Source organism: Atractosteus spatula, chromosome 3 (genome assembly GCF_055471065.1).
Source record: "Atractosteus spatula isolate fAtrSpa1 chromosome 3, fAtrSpa1.hap1, whole genome shotgun sequence".
Lineage (NCBI taxonomy): Eukaryota > Metazoa > Chordata > Actinopteri > Semionotiformes > Lepisosteidae > Atractosteus > Atractosteus spatula.
Genome location: NC_142708.1, coordinates 1,386,116 through 1,403,190, shown reverse-complemented (window position 1 = coordinate 1,403,190; position 17,075 = coordinate 1,386,116). Strand labels below are relative to the sequence as shown.

Below are 17,075 nucleotides of genomic sequence, written 5' to 3'. Positions count from 1 at the left end.
CTAGATCTCCGTCGACTCGATCCGCTCGAGACGGGACGGCCCGCCCCAGGGCGGGGTGAGCTGGGGCGGGGGGGGCTTCTTGTCCTCGGGGGGGGGCGGGGGGGGCAGCGGGAGGCTGGTGGGCGGGGAGGGGAGGCTGATCTTGGAGCTGAGCTGGCCCACCTGCTGCTCCAGGGCCTGGTTCTTCTGGTACATCTCCACGTAGTTGAGCTGCAGCTGGGCCTGGTACTTGAGCACGCGCTCCTTCTCGCCCTGCCAGGTGTGCCGCTCCTTGGCGAAGCTGAGCGCCTGCCTCTCCCTCTGCTGCCTCTCCAGCCTCAGCTCGCCCTGCAGCCTCTCCAGCTGCCGCCGCAGCCCCCCCGCCTCGGCCTGCCGCTGCGCCTTCGCCTCGTCGCTCTGCAGGCTCAGCAGGGCGTCCGCCTGGGGGGGCGGCGGCCCGTCCGGGGGGCTCGGAGAGGAGGGCACAGCCGCCCGCCCGGCGCCCCCCAGCTCCCCCAGCGCTTGCTTCAGTCCCAGCACCTCTGCTTCGAACACGCCCAGCTTGTCCCGCAGCAGAGAGACCTGTGGGGGCGAGGGAGCGCGGGGTCAGTGCGGAACAGCGCGCTGTCCCGTTCCCCACACGGGGCAAACAGACTGCAGAGTCAGCTTTGATTGAGATGGAAGAGATGGGAGGAGTAAAGCTGCTGGCAGAAAAGAGCTCTCAGCGCTGGACCGAACCTGCAGGAATCCAGGAGCTTGGAGTCCGTTTGGGTCGGACCGCACAGAAAACATTTGAGGGACACAGCATGAGGGGCAGGAGACAGAACACCTGGGTCAGCTGAGTCGATGGTGTCAAAGTTGTAGAATGGCATTAGGACCGTGTGTGTGAAGAAGGTGGTGCTCATGGAGGATTTTAGTTTTCCTCACACGGATTGGGAAGACCCTTCTAGAGTCTGTCTTGACCTCTCTCGTCTATTCAAACAGGCAACTCAGGGTGAGGAACACAGAGGCAAGAGAACCTCTAGGGAACTGTGATCAGGATATGATATTGCTTTCGAGTGCACTTTGCACTGCACAGCTGGAGACCAGCACTTCCAGGAGCGCAGACTGCACAGGAGTGAGACAGAGCTCAGGAGACGCAGGCAAGGACAGGAGGGGGATGGATGTCATTGAAGACATATAATGTCATCTGACTGAAAGAATAGCTAATATACTGCCCATCCTTATAAAGAGAAACTAATCTGAACTAACTGATGATAAGCCAATAAGTCTTATTTATACCACATGTAAAGTTATGGTAACCATAAAAGATCATTTGCATAAGAATAGGATCCTGGGAGATCGTGTGGATTTAAAAAATATAGATTTTGTTTACATCATTTGTTAAAAAAATCTTTGAACAAGCTACATTGTGCAAATGTGTATCTTAGTACACTGAGTAAAAAAGATCCCAATCAAGGGCATAATTAGTGGAGTACCACAGGGGGCTGTACTGGGACCAATGCTCTTCTTAATTATACCAGTGATGTAATTAGTGGAGTACCACAGGGGGCTGTACTGGGACCACCTCTATACTGTATGTTTTTATCATTTGGAATCGCCAGCGGTGTCCGTACGTCTCGACTCACAGGGATGACCCCTGTCCCGCAAGACGAATGAGAACAGGCACAGGCTCCTCCACCATGTCATCGCTCTCTCATCCCGCTGCCGGCTCCTGGGAGATCACAAGGGTCCCTATTTCACAGAGAAAGCCCGCATGCTTGTTTTGAACAAGCATCCCTGCCAGTGACATCGTACCCTGTGAGTACACAGCCCCCACGGAGGAGGTCAAAGTGCTCTCTACTTGATGGATGGGGGCGTCTCGGCGCAGGGTGCTGCTGCAGCAGAAGCCAGCGTGACCGGAGACTCACACAGAGGTGGAACAGGGAGCGCCGCCTGTGTCCCACTGTGTTACTCCGACCCGTTCAGCTCACCTCGGCCAGCGTCCTCTGCAGCTCCCCCTCGCAGCGCTCCAGCGCCAGGCTCTTGCTGCTGTAGGAGTCCTTGAGCCCCAGCACCGCCTCCTCTCGCTCCCGCAGCTGCCCGCTCAGCTCCTTGAGCTGCCCCCGCAGCGCCACCATCTCGCCCGCGCGCTGCGCCACCTCCGCCTGCGACTCCCGCAGCTGCTGCTTCAGCAGGGAGATCTCCCCCACCTTCTGGCACACCTGGGGCGGGGAGGGGAGACAGGTGAGCCCCCAGACCTCCGCCTGGGCAAACGCCACGCCCTGCTGCAGAGAGGTGAGCCCCCAGCAGAACGCGGGCAAGGCCACACACAGAGATCACACCAGCCCCCCTCCCCCGGTCTCTTCCACCACAGCGCCTCCTGCTGGTGGCTGCCGTGTGAAAGAATCAGTCTACAGAGCCCACAGAGCTCCACAGCTCCAATCGGTCCACAGAGCTCTGTCCAACAGAGCCTGTTGAGCCACGGTCAGCTGATACAGAATGGGGCAGATGAAAACTAACTGGGACCGTGTGTCAAAACCAGAGCAGTGGTGTTCTGGGGGACAGTGGAGGCCCAGACCCACACGATGCAGTTCACCCCGAGCACAGACTGCCTCCAGGCACAGACTGCGCCAGGGAGCTTGAACTCGGCCACAAGCTGGCTGAAAGAAAGGACACACAGGGGATTCCATGCCATTGTGGGACTTCACCTAAAATCTCCTAAAAGTTATCGTTTAAATGTAAGCATTGTCATCTAAGGTATCATCCTGTATACAGGTGAAAGGTCTGACTCCAATAAATGGGACAGTTGCCCAGCAAAACCAGTTCATTCAGAATTCTGCAAATACTTTGAGCTGCCTAGCTTTTCACAGCACAGCACCACTGGGCCAGTATCATCACCTGAATTGGGCCGCAGCTCACCGAAGAGCAGAGAGCAGCAGTGTCAAACAGCAGGGATTCCTCACTCCTGCTGCCACACAGCGCCCCGACGCCACTAATACTCCCCTCACCTCCCACTTGGTCTGTCCTGATCTCCCCCCCTCATCTCCCACTTGGTCTGTCCTGATCTCCCCCCCTCACCTCCCACTTGGTCTCCTCCAGGCGAGGCAGGATGTCGGCCTGCTCCTTCTTGTAGTCCAGGCACTTCCTCTCCAGCTCCTCCCTCTGGGCCAGCAGGGCCGCCAGCTCCTCCTGCAGCCTGCGCTTGTCCTGCTGCAGCCGGCTGATCTGCAGCTGCAGGGTCTGCTGGGTGCGCTGCGCCTTGCGGGACACCTGCTGCAGCTTGTTGGCGTAGTTCTGCCGCAGCTCCTCCATCTCGCGCTCCCACACGCGCTGCTTCTCCTCGAACACCTGCACGATGGCGGCCTCGCTCTGGTCCAGGTTGCGGCGCATGTGCAGCACCTGCAGAGCAGCAGGGGCCGTGATGACAGGAAGCAGGAGGGCGCCGGAGCCCTACCCTGCCCCGCACCTGTCCTTCCAGTCATGCCCTGACGTCATGCTCCCAGTTACTATGTTCAACTGGAGCTGGAGCTCAGCTGTAGCTGTAGCTCTTGCCCAATAAGAGCCTACTTCCTAATCCCCTTTGTCCAATAAGAGCCTCCTTCCTGATCCACCCTGTCCAATAAGAGCCCTCCCTCAATCCCCTCTGTCCAATAAGAGCCTCCTTCCTGATCCACTCTGTCCAATAAGAGCCCTCCCTCAATCCCCTCTGTCCAATAAGAGCCTCCTTCTTGATCCACTCTGCCCAATAAGAGCCTCCTTCCTGATCCACTCTGTCCAATACGAGCCCTCCTCCTGATCCATTCTGTCCAATAAGAGCCCTCCCTCAATCCCCTCTGTCCAATAAGAGCCTCCTTCCTGATCCACTCTGTCCAATAAGAGCCCTCCCTCAATCCCCTCTGTCCAATAAGAGCCTCCTTCCTGATCCACTCTGTCCAATAAGAGCCCTCCTCCTGATCCTCTCTTTCCTATAAGAGCCCTCCCTCAATCCCCTCTGTCCACCCTCCCTCCCCGAGTCTCTCACCTCCTGCTCCTTCTCCCAGAGGCGGTCCTCCAGGTCCTGGATGATGTCATCGGAGGAGGGGGAGGGGCGCAGGGGCGGGGCGTCGCTCAGGTGGCTGAGCCGCTGGCAGGAGGAGGAGCTCTTGCCGGAGGAGGAGCGGCCGCTGTCGGAGGCGCTCAGCCCGTTCTGGCAGCCTGGCTTGTCGTAGCCGCCGGCGGTGCCCAGCCGGTTGATGTGGCTGGTGGAGGCGCTGAGCGGCCCCAGGGGGTGGGGGGGGCCGTAGCCGCTGCCCGAGCCCGTGTAGGTCGGCAGGCTGGTCAGGGAGTTCCTGCCGGAGTCCGACAGCCCCCCGCCAGCACCCCCCCGGCCGCCGCCAGGCCTGTCCCGGGCGCCCCCGCCCCCGCTGCCCGCCCCCGGGCTGTCCTGCTGCCCCGCCGCCGCGCCCGCGCCAGCGCCACGGCCGCCGCCGCTCTGCGGGGGGCACACCAGGTTCTGCATGGAGTGGAAGCTCTTGGGCACCACGGGCTTGAAGGCGGAGGGCCGGACGAGGCCGTCGCTGCTCTGGGGAGGGAGAGACGCAGCCGTGAGCCGCGAGCCGCGCGCCTGGCGCCGCCATGCGCGCCCGCTCGGACAGGCCGCGGCACGTACCTGCTCCAGCTTGCCCGACACCGGCAGGAGCTTGGGGGGGTTGTGGTTGTCCAGCGGGGCGGCGCCGGGGGGCTCTCGGTACTGGGGCGGCGGCAGGCTGCCCGTGCCCTTCTCGCCGACAGCCGCCACGTTGTTGCCGCACAGGTCCAGGCTGGCGCCGCGCTGCCCGCTCAGGTACAGGGCGTTGGAGACGGGGGCGCGCTCGGCGCTGAAGGCCCGGTCCTCGGTGGTGCAGCGGCGCGGGCCGGGCCGGGCGGCGCCGGGCTGCGTGCGGGTGCCCACGCTCTTCATGGCGAACTCCTGCTCCCCTGCCACCCCGCTGCCCACGCTGCCCATGCTGCCCTGCCGGCTGGGGGAGGTCGCGGGGTCACTCAGCGCCGGCAGAGTGTCCAACTTCGCCATGGCAACACGCGGGGGTGGAGGGCCAGCCGGCAGGCGGACACACTGCAGAGGGAGGACACACGAGCGTCTCTGTCAGGCCCTGCACCTCTGTCGCAAACACACCAGGGCTCTGTCTCAACACCGAGAATTCATACTGCGCCCCTCGCAGGCCTCCCAGTGCACTGCCCACACAGGGGTCTGCGTGTCCGCCAGACACACTGGCTAAAGCACACGCAGCAGCTGTCAGTTATAGAGTCACTAGGAGGAAACTAACCCTCCTAAACTGGAGCCCAGGAGAGAGACGGAGTTTGGGAGCACAAGGAAGCCCTGGTGCAGAGAGATGAAGCGCAGAGCCTGCTGGGAAGTGATCGCTGCACAGGGGTCCAGACAAAAGTGACACACACACAGAAAAGTAAAGCAATGTCTGAAAATATCAAGATAAAGCAAATTCTCAGGAAAGTGTCTCATGTACACACTATCCAACACTGCCTCCCTCTCTCTGGGCTCTACCCACTGGCCCACACTGCCTCCCTCTCTCTCTGGGCTCTACCCACTGGCCCACACTGCCTCCCTCTCTCTGGGCTCTAACCACTGGCCCACACTGCCTCCCTCTCTCTGGGCTCTACCCACTGGCCCACACTGCCTCCCTCTCTCTGGGCTCTACCCACTGGCCCACACTGCCTCCCTCTCTCTGGACTCTACCCACTGGCCCACACTGCCTCCCTCTCTCTCTGGGCTCTACCCACTGGCCCACACTGCCTCCCTCTCTCTGGGCTCTACCCACTGGCCCACACTGCCTCCCTCTCTCTGGGCTCTACCCACTGGCCCACACTGCCTCCCTCTCTCTCGGCTCTACCCACTGGCCCACACTGCCTCCCTCTCTCTGGGCTCTACCCACTGGCCCACACTGCCTCCCTCTCTCTCAGCTCTTTTGCTGGATTTCCACCTTTACATACAGTAAAATGCTCTCTAAGCAAATAAGGTTACACAGGTTGTGCTTTTGTTAGTACAGACAACAAGAGCAACCACAGAAAACCACATTGCTATTTCCTAGTGAAAAAGGCTACGTGCTTCCTGGACTCAGGGACCAGCCCAGCCTGTGCCAGTCAGAGCCCCGTGGTAAATCGGTGCCCACTCTGGTGAACCCATAGCTCTGACTGGGGACAGCAGGACACAGGGATCCACTCACAGCGCCTCACTTGGGTCAGGGGGCACAACAGCCTCCACACTTATTGCGCATTAAAGATCCCAGCCCAGATTAAACTGGATCAACGCGCTGAGCTCCTCCTCCTGCACCAGTTGATCCAGCCTGACCCTCAGTCTCCCCACTCTGTCGCCCGCAGTGCTCAAACCGCACCGTGGGAACCCGTAGCTGCCCCCACGAACCCAGGAACCGAGCCGAAGACACCGCCTCTCGATGGCCCAGGAATCTGAAACGCTCCGGCCTTTTCATTGACTGTGGCCGCGGACTGGCGGCTGGAGCCAGTTAAAGAAAGTGAAAGTGCAAAGGACAAAGACCGGTATCGGAACCCGAAGCCCAGCGAGACAGGTGTTTACTGTACCTGAGCGCAGAGGCGGAGCGGAGCTGCTCTCACCTTCCACACCTGCGACTCCAGCGCACAGAGAACAGCCTGTCGGGACCACAGCCGCGCGCCTTTCCGGGAAATCTGGAGACGACTTGCAAACAAAGGTATCTCTGACAACAGGCAGTCCCTCCCTGTTTCTGTGCAGCCCTCCTGCCCTCCTCTGTGCCCTCACTTCCCCTCCTCCGCTACCCTCTGCTACTCTGCTGCCTCGTCTCGCGTTCCCCCGCTGCCTCCAGCGCACAGCGCCAGGGCAGACACTGCTGTGCTCTGATTGGGCGCGTCCCTCTGTTGTTCAGTGCACCTGGCCCACACCGTTAACCCTTCGCTGCTCTGTGCGCCCAGCACACACACTGAGCCATGTGGGCAGCAATGCACAGCCTGTAACCAGCTCTGTAAGCCTCTCTGTGTCGTTCACAGCTAGAAAGGGAGGGTGCAGGGCCTGGCAGCTGGCCCCCAGCTGGCTAGAATAAAATTCTGAAGGCGACTGTAAGAGCACCCCTGCCCAAACATCACCCCAACAAAACACAGCAGAACCATCCATGTTCCCTTTGGTACAAAAACCTGCCTCCCGCATGAATGTCTGTGTCAGGCCCTGCACGCTGTACAAGGCTTGTCGTGGGATAAGAAGATTCCGCAGCCTGCTCTGTTTTGTGCTTGGTGTTGTGTCTGACCTTGTTTACTGTATGTCTGTGCAGGACATGTGCCTGACCCTGCAGGGCTCAGCGGTGCAAGGAGCTGGTCAGACGCCTTGTGGCCTGCAGTCACGCAGCACGGAGAGGAGCTGGCAGGAGAAACAGGACCCTGCACACTCACTCCTAACTGTCCGGCGGCTCCAGGCTGGACAGCGAGCAGCACACCCCTTGTGCACTTCTGACCTCCCCAGGAGTACCTGTAACTGCAGAGGAACCCCAATATCTGTGCAGCCCCAACAGTCAAGCTGCAGTGAAGAAGAAAGGTTTGAAGGTGGGAGGTTCTGCACGCAAGACCTGCAAGCATCTCGGGTCTCCTCATCACAGGAAAGGAGCCGGGCTCGAGAGGAGAGGCAACCGATCACACCAGGGGCGGACACCTCTCGAAAGCTGTAGAACCAGAGGCTCTTGGAGTCATTACTGCCATGAGCACCAGTGTATTCCACCACCTCTGACCCCTGCGTGACCTTTCACTAGCCTGTCCTGAGAAGACTGAGGTTTGCCCATAAGCTCTTAGGGGTTCTGGTGTCTCAGGGATCAGGTTAGCAATGAAATAGAACAAGCAGAGGAGAGCCTGGTGGGATTTCGTGGCTCTGGGCTTTGTAATGCTTACATGATCTTAGCTGCTCATCTAACGCTACCCCTGGCTCAACGCTGAGCCCAAACCCGAGCCCAGCCTCAGCCTTCACTCTGAAACTCACCAAGACCCCAAACAGGTGCACTGAAGAGCTTCTGACAGCTGTGTGCTCCTTACAGAGCAGAAACAGCGACTCTCCCCCTGGCACTTGGACCCAGCATGGCTGATCATTGACCAGGAGAATCGCACACAGTGCTCAGAGCTGTTTACAGCACACACCTCCGTCCAAACTCCACTCTGCTTGGCAGAAGCTCGCAGCACGCATGTACAAACTGACCCAGTACAGCACTGGCTCCCGACCGGCACACACACAGCTCACGAGCAGTATAACACCCCAGTTCAGCCCCAGGAACGAAACCCCAGTTCCTCTGTCCCAGCCGGTGAGAGAGGGCGGCTTCAGGTCCTGATACGGTTCCCGCTCTCTGATCTGAGAAACAGCATGAGACGAGGCTGATATTTCCACCACAGATCTGTAAACACTTCTCCACGGCACACAGACAGGAGAGCACACAGCACGCATAACAGGCCCCAGCGCTCAGCGCTTTGCTGATCAACACAATCAAAGGATCTTGCACTAGCTCTCTGACGGAACCCGAGTCTGCTCAAGACTCAACACGACTCCCACGCTCAGCTGGGGACCTCCAGCAGATTCTGGCCTCTGCTGGACCCATACTGGGCCAAAGTGGGACAACTTCCTGGACCGACATCCTGAAGACTTGGAGTCCAATCCTTGACCTCTGACCTCTGAGCTGGATATTCCACACACACCGGGTGAAGATAACAAGACCTGTGCAAGCCTCCTTCATGCTCTGACTTAAGTACTTAAGGAAGTACTTGTCATGCAGACTTCAACAGAAAAGATCCTCCCTTGAATGGGCGAGGGAACACTGCACTGGGATCAACTGGAACACAGGAGCTGCAAGAGCTGCACTGGGATCAACTGGAACACAGGAGCTGCAAGCAACTGGTGTAACTACAGAGCAGCTAGTGCATCTTCTGCCTGCTGAGATCAGGGCGGTGTGCAGTCAAGACAATGTTATATTCCTGGGAGATTTAAACTTCCCCCCATTTTATTACAGACACTGTGATGGGGGTTTAAGAACATAAGACAGGTTATAGACGACAGGAATCCCTGCAGAGGAGTCCAGCCTGTTCAGAAGCTAGTAGCTGTTTCTTGACAGGAACCAGGGCATCGGCTTCAACAACACAGCTGGACAGCTAGTTCTAGTCTCCCACCACCCTCTGGGTAAAGAAGTGCTTCCAATGCAGAAGCAGATTATAACTGAAACAGCTGACAATCATGTCAGAGCCTAGTCTGTGAAGACCCCCGTACTGGAAGCCCTAGTCCACAGGAGTTGAGCCCGGGTTACAGAGAGCCCGGTGTCTTCTGGGTATGGCTCCCCTGAGCTCTTGGTTTCATTTTAATTAACTTCTAGCCTGGCTCCAAAGTGTTTTGTAGATTACTATACCTTTAACAAAGTCAAAGTTATCAACTGTAAAATATATTCAGAAAACATAATTAGGTTCATTGTTTAACTGACAATTCAGGTTGGAACAAAACCCAGAACAGACTAGACCCTCCAGGAACGGAAGTCTGAAAACCCTGACCTAATCCTTTCAAACAACCAGAACAGCATTAACAGAACTACAGTGTGTGACTGAGCCGCTGTAGAGCTACTGTTGACACACACTTTACTTCCCAAGAACCTGGGATTACAATGAGGGTGTATAGTTTAGGAACAGCCCACAGTGAAGGAATGGGAGGGCTTACAGGCAGGGAGCTGGGAACAGAAGAGAACGGTTATACTTCAAAAACCACGTTGAAGGTTCAAAACAAATTCATCCCTGAACAGTCATGTCCATGTCAGGGAACATAAAGGATAAACACTGATGAAAACATGAAGAAAACAGCTCAGAGGGAAGACAGCACTTCTATTTTAGACTGTTTTAAGAGTCCCAGGATGAGCTGCATCTGAAAAAGGACATTAGAGTCGCCAAGCAGGAGACAGAAAAGAGCACTGCAGCAGAGGCAGAAAATGAGGCAGAGCTGCTTCGGTGCACCAGCAGTGGAAGAACAGGAAGAGGTGTGTTATTTAATGAGATAATGAGGGATCGATAATGGTAGATTAGAAACAAAAAGCAAACATTCTACGTGAATATTGTATTCGCAACAGAAGATATTAATAACATGTCCCCGTGTTACAGAAGACAAGGTACAAGAAGTGTTAACACACTTGAGAAAGTTGTGGGTGTCTGGAACAGCTGACAGGAATTGTTCATTCCATGGACTCCCTTCGGATCGCTTCTGATCAGTATTCCAGGCAACGGGCATTGTCAATACGATAAAACGGAGTACTGCATGCGAAACAGGACAACATTGTAAAAACCGTAATTAGAAACGTTTTTTTCTGCAAGACTAACTCACCAAACTGTCCATCTGCACTGAGTGTTTTAATACACACAGACCTAATCAGCTACTGCACTGCACATCTCTGTAGTTCGTGTTAAACCACAACGAGCTGCTCTGGACACACTACCGGCACAAGCGAAGTGACGTGACGAGCTTCAGTGCTGACAGGAGGAAAGACTTATCGCTCACTACTGCCACCCCCAGCTAGAAGGAGGCGCTGTTTGACCAGGAGCTGAGCTGGCGCTGAAAAAACACCCTGGTCACTGTCGGCTGGGGAGGTGACCCAGGCTCGAACCCACGACACCTGGAGCCTGCCTGCAGCAAACTGCTTCACTGATTGACCACAGGGCAAGCTCCTTGATCAGCAGTGGACCCACACATCTCTGCTCTAAGCTGAACCACCCTGCTGCCAGGAGAGTAAAATGCGAGACCCTTCTCAAGCAGGGATCTCGCCAGCAGACAGAGGCTTTCAGCCACAGCAGGCGCTCCAGAACCTTCCTCTGACCTATGACCTCAGCTCCTAACTGACCCCAATCAAGCCCTTAGACTGACGGGTCTGCTGACCAGCAGGCTCAGAGCTCCCGATCAGTGTCTGTCTGTCCACTGGCAAGCTGGCCACTGCCTGCTTGTGGCCAAGACAGACTCTGGACCAGGCCGGACTGGACTGGACCCCCCAGGGCCTGGGGCAGGCAGGATCAAGTCCCCTCCATTGTGAGAGAGTGGAAGAGCCAGTTACACACTGCCCTGGTCTCTCCTGAGCTCCTCACACTGACAGGGTTACTTCTGAAACCCCACAGCACTGACATCCTCAGGGCACTGTGGGGAGGCAATAAAAGTGCAAGCAGACTGTCAGGGCACACAGATAACAGCATGGAGTCGAACTGGAGAGACCTCATGCTAAACCTGTACACTGGACACAGCTCAGTCCAGACAGGAACAAGCAGATCCACTACAGGACCGAACCTTTCCTGCCTCGAACGGGTTGGACTAAGATTCAAGTATTCACGAACCCCAGAGTCAAACCAGGAGACGTCTTCATCATCTAGGGAGAAACACGAGCCAGAGGGTTAGAGGGGAAACCACGCTGAAACACAGGGAAAACCGAGAACAGGAGGCCCTGCGCACTACGAGTTGTGGGTGTGTGGAACAGGTACACAGCCATGATGCTGAAGCCGATACTCTGGTTTCCCTCAAGACACGACTGGAGTACTTCTTTACACACAGGGTGTTGGGAGTGTGGAACAAGCCACCCAGCCATGTTGTTGAAGCCGAATCCCTGGCGTGTCTTAAGACACAGCTAGATGAGATCCTGAGATTAATCACCAACAGCTGCAGGTGCCAGGCGGGTCAGGTGGCTCCTCTCGCTCTGCCCAGGAGCTGGGCTGCTGTCCTGGGAGCCTTTGACTGGGGTCACAGCCAGAGGAGGAGCAAGGATCGATTTCCCTCTCTCAGGTGACAGCGAGGTGGGGGGCGCAGTATTTTCTGATGGGCAGTAAGGTGAGCTGCCTGACTCCCCTTCCCTCCAAACTCACAGCGCAGCACCGCACCGAACCGGACCGGGCCGGACCGGTCAGAGAAGAGCAGAGCAGGCGGCTGAGTACCGCACGGCCAGCTCACCCGAGGAGGAGCGCAGCGCCGAGCGCCGGGGCATCACGCCACCCTCCGCGCTCACACGGCCCCACGGCACGTGCTCGCACCCCCCCACACACACAGCTGGCACACTTACACACAAACAGGATTACATCATCGCCCCCAGGCGGCCGCGCGCACACGCGCATCCACACACACACGCTCGCATCCACGCAGGACCGCCGCGCTCTGCCCCAAGGAGGCAAGACACTACGGACACACCGGCGCTCCCTGCCCTCTCGGCGGCGCCACGGAGACCCGGCCGGCAGGGGTGTGTGCTCCCTCCTGCCGGGGCACCGGCGCCCAGCCCCGTCCGCAACAGCCGACAGCTCGTCACACCACCCGCAGACACAGTCAAGGTTACAGCCGCGATTACACACAGCCGCGCATCCGAGTTCCTCCAGGAGGACAATATCCACAACATCTGCGACAGACCTTCGCCTCGCACCCGCGCTCCGTGGAGAGGCGAGATCCTGTCTTCCCACTTGCATTACATAACGCGTGTCGGCTCTCGCCAGCCCCGCCGCTGCAGAGAGAGAGCAGCCGCACCGTCCCCCGTCCCCCGTCTCCGGCACCGACAGCCACAGCCTCCCCTCTCCTCCTGCCTGCGGGATGCGCACAGCCGGGGCAGCGCTCAGGCGCCGCGCTCGGCGGGATCGCAGGGAGGAAAGCGCACAGCCGCGCCGTGCTCGGACTCGTTTGTAATGCAAATGAGGCGCACTCCGTCCTCCGGGTGCTGCTACCTGCGAGCAGCCCCACTTACTGTTGGCAGCGCCGCAATCAGCGTTCTGTGGCTCCGGCCGCCCGGACTCCTCTCCTGCGCCTGCCGGGCTCCCTGCCTGGGCGCTGGGCGCTGCTCCCGTCGTGCCGGGACCTTCTGCAGACGAGCGGGCTACACTGCCGTGCGCGGCTCGCACATCGCCTGTCGAGGTGACGCTGGAGATGAGCCAGGCTGCCAGTCCCGCACACCGCCGCGACTCTGCACACGATCAGCTGGCTCACACGCCCACCTCCGCCCCGCCCCCCGCACGCCGCAGCTCCGCTCGGCACAACACCCGCAGCGCGCCTGCGCAGGACGCGTTAACAAGAGCACCCGGCCCGGACCCCGGACCCCGGACCCCGGACCCGTCCTGTCCGCGGGCGCGGGCGCTCGGCCCCTCGTGTTACACAGCCACCGCTGGGATGGTTCCGGTCTGCTCCGTCTTGTGCCTGGTGATGCCCTTCACGTGATTCAGGATTGCAATTTGTTATAGTCACAGGTTGGGAGATGCTGTGTGGAAGCTACCAACTCCTCTGGACTTGGAAGGGCTCAATTTAAAAACACAGGGCTCTTATTATGATGTAAAATACTGAAGACAATCCTGATGTTATTATCCAGCTTTCATCCACCAAAAGCAAAATAGCAGCCCTGTTCAAGCCTCTTCAGCTGCGGATCAGCCCGGTCCAGAGTGTGCCAGAGCCCCAGAGGACAGGATGGCAGTGTGATGTCATCGTAGTGCTGCGAGTGACTAGCACCACCTGGTGTCTGCTACACTGCTGTGTGTGCTGAGATCAAGAGGTCCACCTCCATCAGATTTGAAATAATTCGTTAATGTTTCCTCACATTCCCGCAACACGCTTCATCCCAAGCTCTTTCCAAGCGGAGCCCACTCTTCAGAACACTGGAGAGGGATCGACTGTGAGGCCAGTGGCCACAGGAAGAGCTGCAGAGCTCAGCTGGTGAGGGGGGAGGAGAGATCCATGAGCTAACAATCTCCCGTCAGTCCACAAAGATGGCCTGTGTTGAACTGAAAAAAAAACACCTTAAATCTCTCATGGATTACCTTTCAGCATTAAAGCGGTCCAGAGCTACGCTGGGGTGCCCGAAGAGCAGGAGAGCTCACGTCCTTCAGGACCCCAGTCAGAGCCCGGGCGTGGATCCTGCTGACACTGGAAAAGTGCGCTGTCCACGAAGTCATGCCCAAGAGCCTTGAGAGACTTGAGCACATCTGCCAAGAAAATGGACAGAAGTCTGGTAGAGACTCGGCCACGAAGGCTTGTGAGCTGTCAAAAACCTAATTACTGCCAGAGGTCCTCCAGCAAGGACTGAGCTCAAAGGCAGAACACTCACCATACAGTATTCACCTTTTCCCTTTTGATTTTAGATTTAGTGTAACTTATCTTACCAGTTGTCTTCATTTGAGCATTCAGGTTTTGAATAAAATATTAAGTTTGAAAAAATGTGTAGCCGTAACTTTTCTAATTTCACAAAATGGGACACCATAGGCAGGGCCTGAACACTTTAGCTAAGGTATTGTAAATATTTTCATTTTTTCTGACCCACAAGTATCCCTTATACCTGCATATTCCACTGCTTTCCACTCTAGTATTCAAATGTATCTAAATGCATCTTTTTTTCTGGACTTGCTGCACAGTCAGCAGAATCTCCTTCCCCCTAATTTTGAATTTAATTGATCTCTTCAGTCACTCTCCAGCAGATTGATTTAGATTTAGTTGCTCCATACAATGAACGTGCCCTGCGGAGCCCTTGAAGTGCGACTGTCCACTTGGCTCCGGCTCCACATCTGTTATCCTACGTCAGTCCACTCTCCGCAGTCAGCTTTTATCTCATTTTGTACAGCAGACTGCAACACCACTGCTTTGAAAGGGTTGCTAGACAAAAAAAAATTCTGTAGTTTGACATTATATTGTGTTATATTGTTCATATATTAAGACAAGACTGTGTGTCTACATGGAAAGGTGCTTTGTGAGAACTGGGAATCCTTTGGGATAAACCTGCTGTACAAATGCAAGCAATTATAGTTATTATCAATTAAGGAAGAGCCAAACTGAGATCCCATCTCCTTAAGGACTGACTCCAGAACAGCTGTAGCTGAGGAGCCGCCCCTGTGGGCTCCAGCCCTTGGCCCCTGTCTGTGTGCTTACAGAGGATACCGCAGGGCCCGCAGAACGGAGAAGTACCACACACAGGCCAAGAGACCCTATTCACAGGGCTGACAGGAAAACTGAACATACAGCACTGACGTCTGTCTACAAGAATGTGGAAAAACCTAATCAGGTTAATGATAGACCCAGCTGCCCTGGAATCACTGAGTGGATCAATATTACGGGAGGCAGACAGCATGGGACCAGACAAGGAGTGATCCTGCCTTTCTGATGGGGGCAGTGGACACAGCGAGTACGGTACTGGCCAAGGACATGATGAGGTGTATTTGCTCTGCAAGGTCTGTGATCACGTCCCCACAGAAGGGTAAGAAGACAAGGTGCAAACAAGATAGGGTGCAAACAGCCCCTCAGACGTGTTTGGTAATCAACACTAATTGGTCCCAGGATCTCATCCATCGCAGAGACCAGAACCAGAGCATATCCTCGAGCTCACCAACCGGAACCGGAGGACAGATCTGGACGCCAGGAGGAAGAGTGGCTGGACGCGCAGCTCCTCACTCCCAGGAGTGCTGAGCAGTGGACTCCCTGTGACCCTTCACAGAAAGCCCGATCAGGCTTGGGAGTCCACCTGGACAGTGGACAGCAGATCCATGGTCTTCTCTTGCTTCGAGCCCGTGCAGTGTCCTTATATCCAAGTAGATACAGGGTAATAGGTGTAATAATAGATCAAATATGTATTCACAGCTGATACTTCACAGCTCGTGTGTCCTGGGTTTGAGTCATGGACTGTGGACTGTGTGGAGTCTGCACGCTCTGCCCTGATTCGTGTAGGTTTCTGCAGGGACTCCTGTTTCATTGTGACTTCCAGCACACCTCCGCTGGCCCTGTGTGTGCTCTCGGTCAGGGTCTCGGACTGCCCTGGGCCACAGGAGATTTCGGACAATGGATGGACAGTTAGGGCTGTACTAACTACAACATGAATCATATTACTCATGTTAACCACATTTTACACACTGCTTCTAGATCTTACACTATTACAGTCCTTGATATTCACTGTGTTGCTCGTTTAAAACTGTATTTCAGAATTATTATATCATTACAGAACTACAGTTTCCATAATATCACCATGGTAAATGACTAAGCAGGTTTTTCCTGGGAATGTGCTGGGACAGACACTCTCACTGTACTGCACTACTGAACACAGCACAATAAACACAGCACTGCAGTGCTGTTTCCACAGAGCACAGCAGGTGGGAGAAAGGGACATATTCAGCACATACATCTGGTCACCTGTGCAACAACACTCACTTAATCAACTGTGGTACACCCTGCAGCAGCAGGGCACTCACACACACACTCACACAAGCCCTCACACACATACTGTCATAGACTCACACACACCCTCACACACATACCGTCATAGACTCACACACACCCTCACACACGTACTGTCATACCCTCACACACACCCTCACACACATACTGTCATAGACTCACACACGCCCTCACACACATACTGTCATAGACTCACACACACCCTCACACACATACTGTCATAGACTCACACACCCTCACACACAGTCAGACATGCCCTTACACACATACTGTCATATACTCACACACACACTCATACACACACTGTCACACACAACCTCTCACACCCCCTCACACACACAGTAAAGAACCCTCACTGTCTTGCTCACAGGAGCAGTAATGGCTGAATGTCAGCTGAAAGGGAGGAGCAGAATTAGGACCTTTCACTGTATGAAGTAATGAACAGGGACTAAGACAGAGGAAGACAGTGTGGGCCAGTGGGTAGAGCCCAGAGAGAGGGAGGCAGTGTGGGCCAGTGGGTAGAGCCCAGAGAGAGGGAGGCAGTGTGGGCCAGTGGGTAGAGCCCAGAGAGAGGGAGGCAGTGTGGGCCAGTGGTTAGAGCCCAGAGAGAGGGAGGCAGTGTGGGCCAGTGGGTAGAGCCCAGAGAGAGGGAGGCAGTGTGGGCCAGTGGTTAGAGCCCAGAGAGAGGGAGGCAGTGTGGGCCAGTGGGTAGAGCCCAGAGAGAGGGAGGCAGTGTGGGCCAGTGGTTAGAGCCCAGACAGAGGGAAGCAGTGTGGGCCAGTGGGTAGAGCCCAGAGAGAGGGAGGCAGTGTGGGCCAGTGGGTAGAGCCCAGAGAGAGAGGGAGGCATTTTGGGCCAGTGGGTAGAGCCGAGAGAGGGAGGCAGTGTGGGCCAGTGGTTAGAGCCCAGACAG

At 56.3% G+C, this 17,075-nt stretch overlaps 1 protein-coding gene across 1 annotated transcript; it reads right to left on the bottom strand.

Annotated features, from left to right (window-relative positions):
* LOC148837244 (leucine zipper putative tumor suppressor 3-like) lies at positions 1-12,820 on the bottom strand. Its single transcript, XM_088911969.1, has 6 exons — positions 12,705-12,820; positions 4,610-5,053; positions 3,983-4,522; positions 3,040-3,360; positions 1,953-2,183; positions 1-561 (listed from the first exon to the last, which is right to left on the bottom strand). The coding sequence occupies exons 2-6, from the start codon at positions 5,009-5,011 to the stop codon at positions 1-3; spliced, it is 2,055 nt and encodes a 684-aa protein (XP_088768095.1). The 5' UTR covers positions 5,012-5,053; positions 12,705-12,820.
* Positions 12,821-17,075: the final 4,255 nt, after the last annotated feature.

Coding starts and splice junctions, on each gene's coding strand:
- LOC148837244 (XM_088911969.1), bottom strand. CDS start 5,011: ATGGCGAAGTTGGACACTCTGCCGGCGCTGAGTGACCCCGCGACCTCC. Junction 4,523..4,609: donor TGTCGGGCAAGCTGGAGCAG/GTACGTGCCGCG, acceptor CTCCCTCCCCAG/AGCAGCGACGGCCTCGTCCG. Junction 562..1,952: donor TGCAGAGGACGCTGGCCGAG/GTGAGCTGAACG, acceptor TCGCCCCCACAG/GTCTCTCTGCTGCGGGACAA.